Source organism: Phaethon aethereus, assembly GCF_964289735.1.
Source record: "Phaethon aethereus genome assembly, chromosome: 8".
Taxonomy (NCBI): Eukaryota; Metazoa; Chordata; class Aves; order Phaethontiformes; family Phaethontidae; genus Phaethon; species Phaethon aethereus.
This window is the reverse complement of record NC_138584.1, coordinates 33,251,712-33,271,167: the sequence shown is the minus strand read 5'-3', so window position 1 is coordinate 33,271,167 and position 19,456 is coordinate 33,251,712. Positions and strand designations below refer to the sequence as shown.

Genomic DNA, 19,456 nt, shown 5'->3' with positions numbered 1-19,456 from the left:
AAATTTCTTCCTTATATTTAGTCTAAATCTGCCCTCTTTTAGTTTAAAACCATTACCCCTTGTCCTGTTGAAACAGGCCCTGCGAAAAAGTTTGTCTCCGTTGTTTTTATAATCTCCTTTAAGTACTGGAAGGTTGCAATAAGGTCTCCCCGGTACCTTCTCTTCTCCAGGCTGAACAATCCCAACTCTCTCAGCCTGTTCTCATAGCAGAGGTGTTCCATCCCTCTGATCATTTTTGTGGCCTCCTCTGAACCCTCTCCAACAGGTCCATGTCTCTCCTGTGCTGAGGGCTCCAGAGCTGGACACAGGACTCCAGGTAGGGTCTCACCAGAGTGGAATTAGAAGTAGAAAAGAAGAATGCAGCAACTGTGCAGAAGTATGAATTTTACTGACCTCAGCTGGAAGTCTGCAGCCGACTTGCTAGTTTTGGGAAGATATTTAAAGTGTTCACACAAGAATAATAATAGTATAAAGGCATATAAACTGTTTTCCTTCTCTTAGAAAAAAATGTTAATAGAATCAACAATGAGGTCAAGAAGGGACATTGGAAACAAGAAACAACAAAATGATGAAAAAAACCTCTTGGAAATCATTTTCATCTCTTAGCAATAATATTTGGTTCCATCCTCTGTAGACATTTGCAAAAAACCTATACGATCAACAGTGTCTTCTAACAGATAGGGCAACTGAGGCATTGGAACAAGAAATTAATTTTGTCTTGGAAACCATTCGACCTCATTGCAAGGCTTAGAGAGAAAAGAAGAGAGAGAGGTGTTGCGAAGCTGCAGTATGGTAGAGGTGAGGAAGCAGGATTAGAGGGTAGAACTGGAAAGGGCACAGGCTTGAGATAGGAAGGTACGAAAGTTTAGTCATTTTTCCTCAGTACATTTGAATGAAACTGGAAGGTTTGAAAAACAGCCTGAAATCTTGTTTCACTTGTTGAACAATCTGTGTTGTGAAAGGGGGTTTTGCTATTTTTAAGTTGAGATTTTGAAATCATGGTCCGGATTCTGCAATTCCTGACCAAGCAAAGAGAAGATTCCTTCAGAAGAGTCAGGGCTTCTGCGTACTCTCAGGCTCTGCAAAACACAGAAGCCGTAATTGGACTTGTTAGATGATTGCATCTTTATGTTGCTCTTTTTCCACTCTGCTATTATGAGCCTTTCTGTGACTGAAGGTTTTAAGAATTTTAGGGTCTTTTTCTACTTCATTAGAGTTTGATTAGAGGACCGTAGCTTAGGAGCAAGTGATTAACTGGTCCTACATGTGCTTTCAAAGGCTTTTGGGGAGCTTTTATGGCTTTAAAACATCCTTTCACTTTAATGATTATATTTTCCTTTCTTTTTTTTCCCTTTCCCCACCTAATAGCAGATGATAAATAATTCAATCCAGTACAAGAACTTCCAGATTGAGGTGAAGAAAGGCGGGTACTTCCTACATGGTTCAAACAAGTCTTCCTCATCCTTAAAAGAACTGATGGATCACCTGAAAGGACAAATACTTCGGACAGACAACATAAGCTTTACACTGAAGAGGTGTTGCCAGCCAAAACCAAGAGGTAGTCTATCCTTTAAGAGAGGCAACAAACTTTGCTGTTGAAAGGAAACAAACTCCAGAAATAAGAGGCATTCTTGGTGTCTTTGGTTTGTTCTGTATTCTTGTGTGAAGAAGCTCTTTTGTCACTTAAAAAGTTATATATGAAGTTTCTTCCGTCTCTGTGGAGGAAGAGTCTTGCCAAAAAGCAAAAGCAAACACTGTGAACAAGGTTTTAGGGCTTTCCTTTCAATGTTACAAGCTCAGCACAGGATGCTCAGGGGCTGGTGCCTCTCATGAGCCTTGTTTGTGTGAACTTTTCAAATGACTGTGAGAAAAGTTCTGGTTTCCCTTTTCGCACCTAAACAACTGGCCCTGCAGTATCGACAAGCAGAGGTGGAACTCTAGATTTGTTTAAAAAGAAAATGTCACAGCTGACTCAGAGTCATGGGCTGCAATGCTGTGGTGAAGAGGGGACCATATAAGGTTCTTCCTTTGCTCTACCGAGTCACGTATGCCAGGCAGTGACATCACGCATCACGTTTTGCTCCTCTAGCAAAGGAGGGTTGCAACCTGAAGTTGTTGTGTGGCCACCTCTGGTTTGAAGCTTGTTTGCTCTCATTATGAGCTGTTGTTTACTCTATTAATCTTCACAAAGCAGCTGGGAAGGCTTGGTCCACAACTGTTCGCAACCAGAACAGCCTTGCAGTCAGTAAATCCGTCTGTGAGGTCAGATTTTAGAGGGCTGGGACAACCGTGCATTTGTTAAACTGTTAATGCCAACGCTTACTAAAATTGTTTGCTATAAACTACAAGTGTCTCGCAGCTGAATTTCGTATGAAAGAGGAAACACAGTGGCGTGATTGTGCTGATCAGATAATGGTTTCCTGTTAGAGTAAGGGGAATAACTGAGCTACATTAATTACCTGCTTGTTCTGATGGTTTTAGAGGAGAGTACTCTGTAGATAGACACTGAGCTTATCAACGCTTTTGAAGAACATTGGTAATTGTCTGGAGCATGGAGAGATTAAACATTTTGACAGCTGTATTTGGAATTAAGTAAAGCAGATCAAGGAGTGGACTGCCCATTTCAGCTTTTCATTGGCATGAGTTACAGTGGGATCCAGTGCATCATCTGTGCTGTTCCCTGTTCTGTCTCTTCCCTGGGTGTTTTTTTGCTTCTTTTTTTTTCCTTTTTTTTTTTCTTTTTGAATCTGTCTAATTGATTGGTTATTCACAAAGAAGTTTAGGGGATGCAGAAATAAAGCAGTTTTCCCAGTGTATAGTTCTTTACTGATCATTTTCAGAGTGCTAGATCATGGTTTAGCCCCAACGCACATGTTCTGCTCTCAGTAATGGGAAGGCCAGATGTCCACAGACCTCTAAAACCATTGTATCATAATAAAGCCTGCTGTCAAACACAGGAAGACAGAATTCATGGGCAAGACTTTTGGATCTAACCATGCCTCTCCCTGACCAGAAGCAGGGTGGAGGAAGCGTGGAGATTTTGAGTCTTTTCCTTCTGTTCACTTCCTATTCCCCAATTTAATTCCACTGCTCTGGAAATGGAATGTTAGTGTTTCCCAGAAAGCAAGACATTTTCAAGGAGGTAGAGAGAGGAAATGAGACTCCAGCCACCCTTTGCCCATCTGCACACTGGAAAGAGTGTTTAAAACCTGTGTGTTTTTTTATTTAATGTACATCAGAGGTATTTCCACTTTCAGTCCCAGGTATTTGTGCAGTAAACACTATCATATCAGCCCCCTTAATATTAGCTATAAGCTAATATTAAAATTGTATATATAATATAAAATATGTAGCTCTGCTTCAGTGAATTCTCTGTTGAATGACAGAATAGAAGTTACTTGAGCAGAATTTAAGTCAAAGTTTCTTCTTTTCTCCCTCCCCCTCATTCATTTGGGGATTTATCTTGCAGTGATCATATACGATAATGTTACTGAGAAAGGTGAATGCAGTTATCTTTGAAAAGTCTTAAAGATTCTCTCCCTGACTTCCAGAAATCTCCAACTTGCTTGTTGCAACCAAGAAGGCGCAGGAATGGCAACCTGTTTATCACCTAGGGCAGCTGAGTTTCCATCGAATCCTCAAGGAAGAAATCATGCAGGTAGGTAGCTGCTGAACTGTGTTTCTCTCTTACAATCAAAGTAGTGTGACAACCCACTGTACCCAGTTAAGGAATGTAAAATCATCCCATTCCGGCTGGTTCTTCCACTTCCATTTTCCTCAGCAAAACTTCATTTGAATCCTTATTTGTATTAAAGTCTCTTATTGCAGCATCTAAATGTTTATAGGTCCTTGTGTGGAAAAAGAAGAGAAGCTTGGAAGTAATGCCTTTCACTAGGAATCAAATTGATATTTGAGCAATTTTCTAGTGTTTGTGGAAAGAGGTACTTCTAAGGTCATTCCAAAAAAAAAAAAAAAAAAAAAAAATCAGGAAAGTCTTAAGAGCTGCTTTTCCTAGCTGGTTTGTTGCTAAATGTGGCTATATCTTTTAAAGCCTGGCATACCAGAGAAACGGGCAACTTGAGCTTTAAGATAATATCCTACAGTAAAAAAAAGGGTGAAATACTCAAAAGCTGTGAAGAGTCTTAGCATTCAAAATTTTGTGTTGCGAACTGATTTAGCACCTATGTTCCCAAATTTTCTGACAGTTGTTTGCGGTTACTGATGCAGGAGACCTGAATAAACTTCAAAAACCACACAGTGGCTTGAATGCCCGAAACATATTTAGTGTTTCTAGAAGACCTGAGCTCTTAAATCATGCAGTTAGCTTCTTCAGTTAAATAAAAAGTGTGGGGTTTTTTTTTAGGTTGCAGCACTGAACAGGGAGAACAGATATAGATTACGTTAATTGTTTTTTAATTGGTATATTTACAGTCAGTGTGCAGACTTCCTGCAAGAATATCCCAAGGCGGAATCCTCTGTTATTTAGGAGGAAATTGCTTTCCCAAACAAAGCGTTCCATTGAAATATTACTTCCTCTAACTTTTGGAAACGCATTAAAGATTGCCTCAACGGCAGCTTATTGTAAATAAGAGGCCAGTTATTATTTATTTATGTGGTGTTTAGTCTAATAAAGTTAAATCACACTGAACCTGTTTGATGTTAATGGAGATGTAATAGCCCTTTAATATCAAATGAGTTTACGGTGATGAGTGTGCTCAGAGAGAGACTATTAAAGCAAAGAATAACACATTGTCATTGGTTTCTCGCCGTAATAATTTTAAGTCTGTATGTAGCTAGATCAGGTGAAGGGCTAAGTCCCCTCTCTACCTGGAGAGGCAGAATAGAGTGCAGATTCGAGTATTTGTGTAAGTCTACACTTGTTTGCTTTATGTCCTGGTTTAAAAAATATATGGTGTGTTATGTCTTAGGGCGAACATCTTGGAAGAGGGACGAGAACACAGATTTACTCAGGGATTCTCAACTACAAAGATGATGAGAACGAAGGATATCAAAATGAAAAAGAGATTAAAGTCCTTCTCAAAGTCTTGGACCCCAGCCACAGAGACATTTCTTTGGCAAGTTTCTTTTTTTTTTGTCTGGTGTAGTACAAACACTGGGTCTCACAACACTGGACATAGTTAACTATGAAAAACCTTTAAAAAAGGGGTTGTGTATATAGCAGGGTAATGGGAAAATGCTGAAGGTGTATGTCACCATTGTAGGCAGTCAAATCCATCATTGATCAGGACTTTTGAGGTACTCTGTAAGCTGATCTCATTAGGCAGGCAGCAGCACTGGGTCTGGCTGGAGAATGCCAGTGCTCCCTGCCAGCCTGCACGTGTGCAGACCATAAGCGCAAGGAAAATGGACTCAGACCTTGCTGCGGTATGAAATGCACGGTCGTACCCATGCCCAACACCTTGCAACTGTCTCAGTTGAGAACCATGGAGTTTGGTGAGGGTACTGCTGCCGACCAGAAATTGCCTCCACCTTGTGCTTTGGGCTGTGTCACTAGTTGTCATCGACAGGGCCACAGGCAAGTTGCTTGATCTGCATCTTGCTTAATCACCTAGTAAGAGAGGCTCATGCATAACACAGGGGATGCTAAGACCCAGCGTATGCATGTGTGCAAGGAAGAGCATTGGTTGCTTCCGTGACCTGGTGGACAACACATCTCTGACAGCACTCCACTGCCTCATTACTACAGTGGGATGGCACATCCCTACCATTGTTAACCCTTTACATTACGGGAAAACACAGCAATCTTTTGCAAATGTTTTTGTTACTTGATGCTCTGTATTTGTTAAATGCTTGGCAGACTGCCACAATGACCAGCAGTGTAGTGGCTTACCTCTTTCACTTTCTCACAGGCGTTCTTTGAAACAGCAAGCATGATGAGGCAGGTGTCCCACAAGCACATTGTCCTCCTCCATGGAGTCTGTGTCCGTGATGTTGAAAGTGAGTTCAGTGAACACAGAATCACAGAAGGGTTTGGGTTGGAAGGGACGTCTAAAGGACATCTAGTCCAGCCCCCTGCAGTGAGCAGGGACATCTTCAACTAGAGCAGGTTGCTCAGAGCCCCGTCCAGCCTGGCCTGGGATGTTTCCAGGGACAGGGCATCTACCACCTTTCTGGGCAACCTGTTTCAAGGTTCCAACATCTGTCTAGGCAGCACACTTAAGTAGCAGGCTTGGTAGGGACAGGGCAGCCATTCAGTTCAGTGGTAGCATGGGGAAAGATGGGCATAGGAGCTGCTGCCTTTTGATTTTTCCAGTGCAGACAGAGGTGGAATTGGAACAGCAATGCAGCTGCAGAGTCCTTTCTACTAACGAGTTTCCTCTTCCAATGCTGTCTTTGAATAAGTACTTAACAGGTTGATTCCTTGAGGTCAGAATGCCAGTGATAGTGGTGGTGTCAGTACAAACCAGCCTTCGGGCAGAAGTTATTTTCCTGGGAAGGCTGTGGTCTTTGAAATGCTTTGTTCCAGCTTTACTGTACATTTACTACATAAAGCCACACTCTTCTTAATTTGGGCTCTGAGCACTGAAATACACTTTGAGGAAGGTGAAATAAAGACATAATATAACCATCTTGCCTGGGGTGGGGAAGGTGGTAACAGGCCTATTAGATTACTCCAGACACCGGTCATTGCAATACTGACTTTATGCACCTGACTTTGTAGATATCATGGTCGAAGAGTTTGTTGAATTTGGGCCTCTGGATCTGTTTATGCATCGGAAAAGTGAAGTTCTGACAACTCCTTGGAAATTCAAAGTTGCCAAGCAACTTGCAAGTGCACTAAGCTACTTGGTAAGAAGGCATCTTGACCAAAGCATTGCCTATAGCTGCTGCAACCTAATGCTACAGAGGTTTCATGTGCGTTAGTAACTAATAAATTTCCTTTCTCAGGTGGGACCGTACAATGTAAGAGGTATTCTTTTTGTATTCATTATGTTGCTTTAAATGAGAAAAAAGATTCTCAGAGGAGGTGATGAGCTCCTTTTTTATCAGCAGGCCAAACAGGCTACGTGCTTGCATTTGCCACCAGTTTTCTGTATGTGCCTGCAATTAAGCCCTTTGTAAAAAAGGAATACAATGTTGGTCTTTTTTCCAAAATGCATCAGCTGTACAAATACAATGCTTAAGTGTGAACAGTCTGTTTCCCTATGCCACGTTTCCCTGTTTTTCTCTAGGATAATTTCTTCCAAGCTGTATTTTTGGAGTATTTTAGTGATCCCCTATGCCATAGGTATGTTAGAGCACTTGCAGACCATTGATAGCTTACTGCACTCACTATTCTTTTCCCCCCTTCCTGCAGGAGGATAAGGATTTGGTACATGGAAATGTGTGTACTAAGAACATTCTACTGGCACGAGAGGGAATTGACACTGAATATGGCCCTTTCATAAAGCTGAGCGACCCAGGAATACCAATAACTGTGCTGTCCAGGCAAGGTATGGCACAGGAATCAGGTTTCTTTCTTCAGTGTGGTGGGGAAGGAAGAAATATCATTTATACCAGCTAGAACGGGCTCTAGAATTAATCAACTTCCATGACTCTGAAAACTACATGGAAGTAAAGGAGTGTTGCTGATGGTGGGTGCTTGTTGTATTCATTTCTCTTAAAAAGTCATGTTAAGTCTAGGGAGAGATAGAATCAATCTCAGTTTCTGGATGGCTCAAGGCACGAGCTTGTAAAAGCCACAGAAACATCATCCTGCGAACAGGGATTTGAGAATTGAGATTTCCCTGAAACTGGACAAATACTGCAGCCGTAGCTTATCTTAGTTAAGCAGCTGTTAGATAAGAATAATTAAGCTAGAAGGCTGATTTTTTTTTTTTTAATCCCTTTGATACTAACTCCAAAATGCTTTGATTCTGTGTTTTATCTAAGAATGTGTTGAGCGAATCCCCTGGATTGCACCTGAGTGTGTTGAAGACTCCAAAAATTTAAGCATTGCAGCAGATAAGTGGAGTTTTGGTACAACACTGTGGGAAATCTGCTATAATGGAGAAATACCACTGAAAGACAAGACGTTAGCAGAGGTAAAACTATGTTACAAAAACTTTACCTTGACATCTCAAATACCTCCTCTTCTGGTACTTTGGTTTCCATGCCCAGCTTGAATTTCTTTCAATTTACATGAAAACCAGCTCAGCTGGACTTGATAAGGGGCTGATCCATCCAAATTGCCACAGGTTACAGCAGGAATTCTTGTCCTCTCTATAAAAATTGCCAATTCAACCTGACCTTGTTGGTGATTTTCAAAACTCAGCATAGTAACAATTAAGCAGAACTTCTGATGCTCTGACACCTGTCTTTTTCTGACCCCTGTGTCCAGTTATACATTGACTGAGGTTCTGCTTAGCAGCTAGGTTCCTCTGTCCTTGCTTGTATCTTTTGGACGTTGGTTCAGAACTAGACTGCTGTGGGACGCCATTATTGTTCACTCTGAAATCTAAAAAAAACCCTTAAATCTTGTTCTGCCTTACTGCTGGCAGGTTCTGTTCATCGCTACCAGAGTCCCTCAGCATATGTTCCAAATGTGCTTTTTCTTTCTTGAAGTTCTGTTGTGTTGAGAAGGCAGTGGAGCAAGGCAGTTGCTGCTCGTCTGAAGGAAATGACTGAGTACTCGAGTCACTGCCTGAGTCATTTTAACAGGAGGTAGCTGAAAGGAACTTGCTGCCCTGGCTACAGTCCGCTTCCTGCATGTGGCAGACAGCCGGGGTAGTCCTGCAGAGCTTAGAAAATGCACAAGCCCACCCTCATCCCATCTGCCCCGAAGCTGGTACCTTCTCCGGGGTTGTGAAGAGCAGCCAGCGTTATGTTGTTTCCTTGGCAAGCATTTCCACTTAGCCATTTGTCCCAGTGCATAAGTAATATGGCAAACCTGGCAGAAAAATGACTTCTGAAAGATGAAATCTTCAGCACATTTTAGAAACTTGATGTGTTTTAAGTGGTTGCTCCGAACAGATTCAGCGCAATAGTAGTTCTTTACTGGTAGGAAACGGTTTTAGAGTTACTGCTGAAAAGGAGGATTTCCTTAGCAAAGTTAAGTAAAAGTTCGCAGGGAGTTAAGGATCTAACGGTCACATTTTCTGACATAGAACATGGGTTTATTAAGTTAAAAGCCAGGATTCATGCAGGAGTTTCCATTTCTGCCTTACAGAAAGAGAGGTTCTACGAGGGGCATTTTGTGTTGGCAACACCATCGTGCAAGGAACTAGCCGACCTGATGAAACAGTGCATGAACTACGATGCCCATCAGAGACCCTTCTTCAGAGCAATCATGAGAGACATCAACAAACTGGAGGAACAAAGTAAGGCCTGGTTTTGCTTAATCAGCTGGAGGGAGGGATAAAGAAGGCTGGTTTATTTGGCTAAGTTGGGCACTTGTGGCAGCATTCTTGTGTGCGTATGGTTGTATTGACAGGAGCATTTGTGTCCCTATGACAATGGATATAACCTTTTCTATAGATGAATGCAAGTAGGATGCAAGTGTTTAATTCATGCTGAATATGGGTCTTAAGTTATGTTGGTGTTACTGCCATTTTATTCGATAGTCCGTATTTTATACAACAGCTGAAGTGTGTTTCAAGACAATGTTTGAGCTCTTTGAGATTTCCATAGGGCTCTCTTGACCAAATCAGAGCATTAACACAGGTAACTCTGGTTCCTGGTTCATTTTCTGTTGAAATTACTACAGAGCAACTAACAGACGATCAGGGTGTAGTAAGGGCAAAACTTGACTTCCCATAACTACTGTAAATAATCATGGAAGCTGACTAACTACTACAGGGTGGGAAGTATATTGAGAGAAAACTGAATCAGAGTCTGGAAGAAGACCCAGTGAGCAACCCACAGAGTGAGGGAGGAAGATCAGCAAGTGACAGACTGGCACATACAAATGGAAGGAATTCCCTGTCAAGGAGGAGGCAGGATTTAAATAATAAATGTGACAATAAGGACAGACATACTCTAACAGTAACAGCTGCAGATTGGAAGTGAGCAAGGATGCCTTGGAAGTGTCAAGACCAAGGTGTCCTGACAGGAATCTGTTTGACCTGGGACTTTTTTTCCACTCTCAGATCCTGATATTGTCTCGGAGAAGAAACCTTTTACAGAGGTCGATCCCACGCTCTTTGAAAAACGATTCTTGAAAAGAATCCGTGATTTGGGAGAGGTAAGAGCAATGGCAGATGCAGAACACAGGTAGGGGTTTGTGTGTGTGCATACACAGCTGTCTGTCTGCTTTCTGAATGTCACAGCAGGAAGATGTGAATCGTAAATGCCTAAAATAGTGCTTCAGTGACACTGTGGTTAGTGAGTGTGTGTTAAATCTTCTTCTTTGTGTGTTTTCTTTTCTTTTACAATTAGGGCCACTTTGGCAAGGTTGAACTCTGCAGGTATGACCCAGAAGGCGACAATACAGGGGAGCAAGTGGCAGTTAAATCTCTAAAGCCAGAGAGTGGAGGGAATCACATCGCTGATCTCAAGAAGGAAATAGAAATCTTGAGGAATCTTTATCACGAGAACATTGTCAAATATAAGGGAATTTGCACAGAAGATGGTAAATCTTCCTGTAGAATGCTAAAAGCATACACTGAAAGTATACGGCTTTTCCTTTAAAAATTAAGCATTTTAAACAGTCTTATGGGTTTAGGTCTCTTTCTTCATGGAAGAAGCAGCAATGTATCTCTGAAGTCCTCCTGCCCATTTTTGTGCTTGGCTAACCTGGATGGGAGCAATGTGGTTGATGTTCTCGCCAAATCCATTAAAAGACATGAGCACCTGGGCGGGCTGGTGGTCTCTGTGTTCCAGGAGCGAGCTGACCATTGCAGCCGGGTCATGGCCCCATAAACCCAGAGGTCATTACTAGAAGCAGATGTTACTATTCTTAGAAAAAAGCTCTATTGCCTTATATTGTTGTATTTGCAGTAGTGATTGTTCTAAGCTAATATTTAAAAACTTTAAGGACTTCAAGTTCAGTAACTGTGCTCCCTGGAAGGGATTCTCCTCTGGGTTGGTTCAGTGACTGATAATGGGAGTTAGTCCATAGTCTGGCCATGGTCATGCGATATCGTTTCAAAGGCTACCAGTGCTTTGGGCTTGTACAAAAGTTACTGGTGTTAATGACGTGAGAAGGGTCACATGTCTGCAAATTAAACACACGCTCTGTTTTTAGGAGGGAGTGGGATTAAACTCATCATGGAATTTCTTCCTTCTGGGAGCCTAAAGGAGTATCTCCCACGGAACAAGAACAAAATCAATCTCAAACAACTTCTGAGATATGCGGTTCAGATCTGCAAGGTAAGCCTGGCCCAGAGCCTTCCTGCAACTCTTCTGTTTGATTAGTTCAGTATTTAATTTAATAGAGTGAGGGGGAGAGGAGAGGAAAGGCTGGCTTGATGAACAAACCCGTTCTCCTTTCCGTGTCCCCAGGGACCTGAATCCTAAAGCACTCTCTCCTGTGCTTCAGGTGCTGCTGGCACAAAAATCAGCAAAGGAATAATTACCAGGTTCCCTTGCATAAAAGTTAACTATGAGAAGTTGTTCCTACTGCAGAATTTGAAGTATAAGGAGGGAGGACAGCATTTAGAAAATGCGTGTTGGCAAGAGGGAAGGAGCAACGTGCAAGGCTAAAGTGGTGAAGAGAGGCGAGGGCAGAGTGCAGTCAGGCCTTGTGAAGCAACGTGCTTTCTGCAGGAGACTGTGGTTTTGTGATCACGGTGGACCAGGCAGCTATAGGAAGCGTAGAGACAGACTGTCAGTTTTAGCAGCACACAAAGGAACAATTGCTGTGGAGAGAAGGGTCTGAAGATGGTGGCTGCTCAGCTGAAATTAAAAAAGCACAAAGCTGAAACAACAGTCTCAACAGATGTAGAACCCAAAGGCTGAGTTTAAGGGTGGGGGGGTGTCAGAAAAGGACCCTGGAAAGTGCCAACAAACGGAGAACCTGCCATGGGAAACCTGGATAGAGTATTACCTCATGAACAAGGGAGCATTTGAAGGGGAAGCTGGAGAAAAACCGTGACTTAAATGTTGGAGAAAGTAGTATAAAGGCTTTCTTCTTTCTTAGGGAATGGACTATTTGGGCTCCCGTCAGTACGTGCACCGTGACTTAGCAGCAAGAAACGTCCTTGTTGAAAGTGAGAACAGAGTGAAGATTGGAGACTTTGGCCTCACCAAAGCAATCGAGACCGATAAGGAGTACTACACTGTCAAAGATGACCTCGACAGCCCTGTTTTTTGGTAGTAACTTAAAACTCGTTTTCTTTAACAAGACTGTGCAGCAGAGTAATTTCTCTGTTCCCATAGATGTAGGCTTTTAGGCATCCTAAAGATTTTTCCTGTTTTGATAAGAGGCCTAAATAAAGATACAGCATCAGAACAAGGAAGAGGCACCTGATAGACAATACTTATCTGCTCTTGTGTGGTTTATTTCTTCCTGCACTAAATGATCCATTTTCCTACAGTTTTGGTTTTGGTCTCCTTTAGTTTCACAGTGACTTGCTGTGTAACAGTTGTACCTTATTTACTACTTCTGTGGCACGTGAATTTGCATACAAGAGCTCTACAAACGCAGAACCTGCCTCTTTAGTTTGCCTTAAATGCGTATGGGTTGTGCCTGTATGAGTAGATCTGTGCAGCTCTGAATTAAGTTTGATGCTGTCACGTTGTGTCCACAGGTATGCGCCAGAATGCTTGCTTCAGAGTAAATTTTATATCGCCTCGGATGTCTGGTCGTTTGGGGTGACGCTCTATGAACTGCTTACCTACTGTGATTCGGAGTCCAGTCCCATGGCAGTAAGTGGTTGTGAAAGAAATTTCTGCTAAAGCTGCTGAAAGCAGATTTTAAAAAAAAAAAAAAAGTTTAATTATTTTTGGAAACAAGAAGTGGAGTGAATTTCTTTGTCTTATGAAAACCACTCTCGTGGTTGTCTTTCACTAAAGACCCTGTACAGAGATAAGTTGTGGTGACTCCGTGTCCTGGTGAGGAAACTGTATTTATAAACATTACTATCTGTTTTCTAATATGAGTATATGGAGCACGGTATCTGTGTGGTAAGCATCTACTGTTCGTTTTCATTTTGAGATTCAGATGTCATCTTAATGTCAAATTGCAGCGGCCTGGATTTGAGCAGGGTAAGAGGATGCACAGCTGACTCCTGCTCTTTTCACAGGAGTTCTTGAAAATGATCGGCCCCACGCAGGGACAGATGACAGTAGCACGGCTGGTGCGTGTCTTACAAGAAGAAAAGCGTTTGCCATGTCCACCCAGCTGCCCAGAGGAGGTAACGGATACGCCTATGCTTTTATAACTGTGTCCTGCCATTGTAAATAATTAGCAGCAAAAGCACCACACGTTCATGGTTGAATAGGCCTGGCTAGTCTTGATACGAAAACCTTCAGGTATGCTATTAGAAAGGGATTTCCAAGTTTTTTAAGCATTATTTTTAAATTTTCTTTGACATTGACGTTCCCAAGTTCGTAATGTCCCTTCAGAGGGGTTAAGAACTTTGCTTGAGTATCAGGATCCATGTAAAATTCATTCAGAATCATTCTGATTTTTGAAATAGAGTTGCGGCTGGTGCAGCAACCCAAACTGAGATGCACCTCAGCAGGGTCTCTGTTAGCAGACCCCAACACACAGCCTGTCTTCCCCTGCCCTTGGAGGAGCCGGGAGACAGCCAAACCCTGCCCTGGGGATGGGCTGTAGACCCACAGGCAGGGCTGTGAGCCCAGACAAGGCCATAGGGTGGCGAGTTCTGTCTGCATGCGTGGCAAAAAAACCCACTGGTAACAGATACTTGCCAATTCTGATCAAAATCTGAGACACGTTTCTGTCAGTGTTCATCATTTCATGGTAGTGAGCATCTGCTCCATTGTATTTACAGAATCACAGAATCATTAAGGTTGGAAAAGACCTTTAAGATCATCAAGTCCAACTGTCAACCCAACACCTCCATGCCCACTAAACCATGTCCTGAAGTGCCACGTCCACATGTTTTTTGAACACTTCCAGTGATGGTGACTCTACCACCTCCCTGGGCAGCCTGTTCCAATGCTTGAACAATCTCTCCAAAAGAAACTTTTCCTAATAGCCAATCTAAACCTCCCCTGGTGCAACTTGAGGCCATTTCCTCTCGTCCTATTACTGGTTACTTGGGAGAAGAGACCAAAACCCACCTCACCACAACCCCCTTTCAGGTAGTTGTAGAGAGCGATGAGGGCTCCCCTCAGCCTCCTCTTCTCCAGACTGAACACCCCCAGTTCCCTCAGCCGCTCCTCATAAGACTTGTGCTCCAGACCCCTCACCAGCTTCGTTGCCCTTCTCTGGACACGCTCCAGCACCTCAGTGTCCTCCTTGTAGTGAGGGGCCCAACACTGAACACAAGATTCGAGGTGTGACCTCACCAGTGCAGAGTACAGGGGCATGATCCCTGCCCTGCTCCTGTTGGCCACACTATTCCTGATACAGGCCAGGACGCTCTTGGCCACCTGGGCACACTGCTGGCTCATGTTCAGCCGGCTGTCAACCAGCACCCCCAGGTCCCTTTCTGCCGGGCTGCTCTCCAGCCACTCCTCCCCAAGCTTGTAGCGTTGCGTGGGGTTGTTGTGACCCTGCACTTGGCCTTATTAAACCTCATGCAGCTGACCATTGATCCAGCCTGCCCAGATCCCTCCTACCCTCCAGCAGACCAACACTCCCACCTGACTTGGTGTCATCTGCAAACTTACTGAGGGAGCACTCGATCCCCTCATCCAGGCCATCAATAAAGATACTGAACCAGACTGGCCCCAGAACCGAGCCCTGGGGAACACCGCTTGTGACCGGCCGCCAGCCAGATTTAACGCCGTTAACCACAACTCCCTGGGCTTGGCTGACCAGCCAGTTCTTCACCCAGTGAAGAGTGGGAAAAACAAATGAAATGCTTCAGGCATCCTTTAAAATTTCTCTTTTTTTTTTTTTTTGTTTAGGTGGACCAACTGATGAGGAAGTGCTGGATATTCAAGCATGATGAACGGACAAGCTTTCACAACCTCATTCAAGGATTTGAAACAATTATGAGTAAAATGTAGTGCATTCTTTTATACTGTCAGTACTTTAAATGTGTGTCAAAATATAAATGCCTAAGACCTTTTTTTTTTTAACTACTGTAATTTGTACTCTGTGCAAATGTGTTTAAAGGATGCTTTTTCCAACAGTTTTCCTTTTTAATTTAGTCAACAGTCGGATCAAATTAATTAAAAGGTATGGCAGAAACAATAGCTTCAACTCCTTTTGCTGCTGTTCTTGCAAGGCAGTTCTATTTGCCACAGTTTGAACTACCCTGATGAATACAAACTGAAAAAGTGGTGTCAAAAAATGCTGCAGTTCTCACTGCAATTTACAGCATTTTTAAAGCAGATCTGCTGTGCACGCTTATTCCTTGAATAACTAAACTAGTGGACATAAGAGGACTTGATACAGTAATTTAATAATTTTTATGGGGTTTTGAGGGGGTTTTAAGAAAAAGTTTGGCTGACAAAAATATCCTTCCTGTGCGCTTAAATTTGCGTGACAGAAAAACTCAGCATAAAAATCCAGAGAAGACAAAATAGTCAGCTTGTCTTTGCCAGTCCACAGTTCTGAGCTCTTACCTAGATTAAAAAAAATTGCTTGACTGTCGTGCTCAAAAAACAAACAAAAAAAAGCATGGATCAGCATGTATAGTTATGCATTTCACTGAGAAACCCAGTTTCTGGATGAATATATTTGCTTTTCCTAACTCAGCCCTCTCCTCCCACATTACACGTTTCTACCTGCTGAAGTTTTCACCGCTTACGTAGCTATTAAACGTGCGAACGCAACACTTTTCAGCTTGTACCGCAAGTGAACTGCAGTGCGGTGAAATGTGCATAGGAAATTAATTACACACTTCGGGGATAGAAAAGAAAATGAATCTATGTACAGGATCTGGGGGAGCACTCCCCTAACGACGAGTAATTATCTAAAGGAGAGGCCTGGGCAACCGAGGCAGTGTCCCTAGGAGAGGAGAACAGCACCTCAAACACACGAAACGGTCTTTTTGTTACCAGCGGTGCCATCTGTGGGGTGCATGTCGCACTCATTTTTTTGGGTCAATGGTTTCTTTGGCCAGCACATTAATTAATTTTAGCAGTTCTTCTGTACCATGGTTCATTTGGCCTAAGATGATGATTCTTTAACTAGCAGCATTGGCCTTTAATTTGACTTACAGGCTCAAACCGTGCACTTGTGCGGTGTTCAGGTTAACCGAAGGGAAAGCCAGGGGGGCCAGACTGGGACTGCGTACGTTTTATTGTTGGGACCAGATTTAGAATTTAAACTGTAAGCTAGTCACGTGAGGGCCCTCTACTCTCCAGGCTTCTTCCATAAACAGTGGTTTAACTGGAAACCTTTGGCTGTGACCTGGGACTTGGGTCACAGGGTTTTTGAACCCTGGGTTTTTGAAAATGCTTTGAGGAGATAGATACTCAGTTCTGGCAATAACAGAAAGATGTCTTTAAATATATATCTATATATATATAAAAAAATGTAATTATGAGCTGCAGTGAGGTGAGATTTATTTTTACAGTATTGCCTGTTTTTTCTGTATGTCACTTATGAGCCTGATTTGAATCTGTAAGCACTTTGTTACTCTTTATATAAACAGATCTAATAAAGATTTTTTTTTTTCTCCACGTGCACATCTTTTTTTAACCGTAAATTAAACAGAGAAGAGTGTTAAAGTGTAACTTCTGTAGGAATGGTGATCAGAACATGTTGTCTTTGAAACCACCTTTCCCTACTTTAAAGGTAGTCCAGAGCTGTTTTCCTCCCCCAGAAATCCACTTTAACTGTGTACCAGCAATTTATTTTCATTGACAAGCATAACAAGGTGAGGAAGTTGCATATACAACCGGTTCGAACAAAATATTACAAGTGAATCTATCAGTACGTACATGTAGAATCCCGGAAAAGCTCCTGTAACCTGCGTTGCTAGTGGCTGCCCTAAGCACCTGCTGCCTGACGGCACAGTGTGTACTAGCTCTATACCACAGCAGCTGAAGGAGGAGGGATTTTGATTGTGGAGTGGTTTTTTTTTTTTCTTTTAAAAGCTTTGAAAATACATATCCTGGTCACATCACAGAGCTTGAAAGGCAGAGTTTAAGAATTGTTTTTTTAAATCAGTATTGAAAAATAGCTTCAGTATTATCTAGCAGGATTAAGTAAGAAGGACCTGGGTTCTGGCCTCACTGCTCAGTGAATGAAGTCCAAATGAATTTGCAACAGGATTCCAAGGCAGCAAACCCACACTCTGCCTCACGGAGGGACTGGCTCATAATTTGTCACAAACATGGATTTCAAAACTCTTCAGCTACAAGGATTTGCAGCAGAAAAGAAAGGCTCTACCCAGAGTTCCTTAATGAATAAGCTAAAATACAAAGTCTTTTTCAAAAAGAAAACAAATACACTCAAGCTGGGCAACAGTGCCTGCGTGGTGCCATCTGCTCGGCCCCGTGGCCCCGGCTGGGCACTGGGCAGGGGCAGCCTGGTCTGTGCCGGTAGGCACACAGGCTGCCGCGGTTCTCCCAAGCGAGCCTGTACTGTACACCTGGGAGAGGGGAGTGAGGAAATAAGTACCTTTTCCTGCCAGTGAGAACTACTTCATGCAAAAAGTAACGTGTAAGAAAGAGTGAAAACCAGAGCCAGGACGCTCTGCTCAAGCCAGCTTCGGAGTGCAGCAGATTTCCAAAGTTTTTACGATGCTTGGAAAAAAAAAACCCCACAGTGAAGAGCAAGGAAGGCAAGATTAAAGAGCATGTCAGCATTGCTACTGCTCGGAGTCATCCAGAGTCAGAAGTCGTCAGAAAAAGTGCAACAGGCACTTGGTTTCTTCCACTTTCAGTTATCTTTAACAAGGCTCCGCCACCCGAAGTGCTGCCGGCAGCCCTGCCTCACTGACACGCGCGCCTGTTGGAAGGAGGACGGTGCTCTGCCACACACACCATTTTACACAGATGCATCCAGAAACTGTAAATTACTTACTCCAGGGAAAAGCTGTGGCTTCTTGGCCTAAAAGCAGATAAAAGTTACTTCATTGACCAAGTATCACCTACCCAAATCGAATTTAGTATTGCAAGGCAGCACACAGTATAGCATCTCACTTTTAACAAACATTTATTGAAAACATCATAGAGGCGCTGGTAATACATTTGGTATATCTCCATTCCAGGATTAAGAGAAATATTAAAAATACAAAGGCTGTAAATGCAGAACTCTTAATCCTGGAAAAAGTAAGATTGAAAAAACCCACATTCCGAGTTAAAAAAATAAGAAAAAGATCACTATCAAGACTTCATCTTTTTCATTCCTCAGACTGAGGACTAGAGAAAGGATGAGTGTTCCCTCCTCGGTATTTTTATTGCTTTCAGCTGGTAAGCTACCAAAACTCACCAAGTTACTTTGCTTTGTCAGCCTCAGTCCCCTGTTCGGTTCAGTGGCAGACGACAAAGGAAACACTGGCCCAGCCGTTCAGAAGGCAAGTCGGGCCTTGGAGAAATGGCTAACCTCGTAGCGATACGTACCGTTTCCTTGGCAATTTGCCCATTACGGAGGGTTGTTCCTCTTGGGATACTTATAACCCACACAGAAAGAATTGTTTTTTTGATGTTTAAGGCAGCAATAAATAGCAGAGGTACGACAAGCCTGCCTTCACACCCTAAGGCAGGGGTGATTATTTAGGTCTCAATAAACGCGCTTTTTTTTTAGAGAGGATTCTGCATAACGTACTGCAGAGCCCTGAGTCTGCTGGCCAAGGTACTCCATGGGGCCAGGTTCTGGGGAGGACATGAGGTACGAGGAGCCTCGCTTCTCACTTCTCGTTGGAGCCACCTAAGGACAAGAAGAAAACAAGTGACACATGATCCAGAGCAAATGGTGTCAATAAATAAAGCTCCAGTCTGGGAATTACCAAGATCGGGGAGCCAGTGACCAACTCCAAAGGCCCGACTCCTTCAGCTTTAAGGTCCAGCTATACACAGCTCATGAGTCAGCGTTTGTGCCCTTTCCCTAAAATCCCGACGCATCGGTGCCCCACCGTACATGCGTTTTTGTGAGGGCAAAGGGCTGGCTGGGCCAGGTGGCCCCGATCCACAGTGCACGTTTAAAAAGCAGTAGTGTCATGGCCATGCTATTACCCTGCAGTGTCACAGCAGCTCCAGACATCTTCCTCCTTTAAAGTAAGGCACCAGTGGCCCACCTTTCACTCCCCTTTTCTCTTGGAGAGCTGAACGGGTTAAACTGTCCTGGCACAGCTATCGTGGCAAGTCAGATGTTGAAGGACTTGGATTCCAGCCACACCAAAGCGGGTTTGTGTTGCGGATTACGGATAACCATCTGCTGCCTGCGGGCATGGGTTTACACGTGGTACCAAAGTGAAGGAGAGAG

General features: G+C 43.1%; 2 protein-coding genes across 2 annotated transcripts in view; one reads left to right on the top strand and one right to left on the bottom strand.

Annotated features, from left to right (window-relative positions):
* The window catches only part of JAK1 (Janus kinase 1), a gene marked incomplete at its 5' end in the record, with an annotated part of 67,176 nt that extends 51,261 nt beyond the window's left edge, over window positions 1–15,915 (top strand). Inside the window, 15 exons of the mRNA XM_082003086.1 lie at window positions 1,369–1,558; window positions 3,552–3,658; window positions 4,929–5,075; window positions 5,871–5,958; window positions 6,683–6,810; window positions 7,319–7,454; window positions 7,894–8,045; window positions 9,170–9,320; window positions 10,089–10,183; window positions 10,378–10,570; window positions 11,186–11,310; window positions 12,080–12,252; window positions 12,690–12,807; window positions 13,185–13,295; window positions 14,983–15,915. Coding sequence (XP_081859212.1) covers window positions 1,369–1,558; window positions 3,552–3,658; window positions 4,929–5,075; window positions 5,871–5,958; window positions 6,683–6,810; window positions 7,319–7,454; window positions 7,894–8,045; window positions 9,170–9,320; window positions 10,089–10,183; window positions 10,378–10,570; window positions 11,186–11,310; window positions 12,080–12,252; window positions 12,690–12,807; window positions 13,185–13,295; window positions 14,983–15,084 — 2,016 coding nt within the window. The 3' untranslated portion in view covers window positions 15,085–15,915. The remainder of the gene's footprint in view (window positions 1–1,368; window positions 1,559–3,551; window positions 3,659–4,928; window positions 5,076–5,870; window positions 5,959–6,682; window positions 6,811–7,318; window positions 7,455–7,893; window positions 8,046–9,169; window positions 9,321–10,088; window positions 10,184–10,377; window positions 10,571–11,185; window positions 11,311–12,079; window positions 12,253–12,689; window positions 12,808–13,184; window positions 13,296–14,982) is intronic.
* A 2,839-nt stretch (window positions 15,916–18,754) lies between these two features.
* RAVER2 (ribonucleoprotein, PTB binding 2) overlaps window positions 18,755–19,456 on the bottom strand; it is a gene marked incomplete at its 3' end in the record, with an annotated part of 41,411 nt that continues 40,709 nt past the window's right edge. Inside the window, exon 14 of the mRNA XM_082002722.1 lies at window positions 18,755–18,901. Within this exon, the coding sequence (XP_081858848.1) occupies window positions 18,755–18,901 (147 nt within the window). The remainder of the gene's footprint in view (window positions 18,902–19,456) is intronic.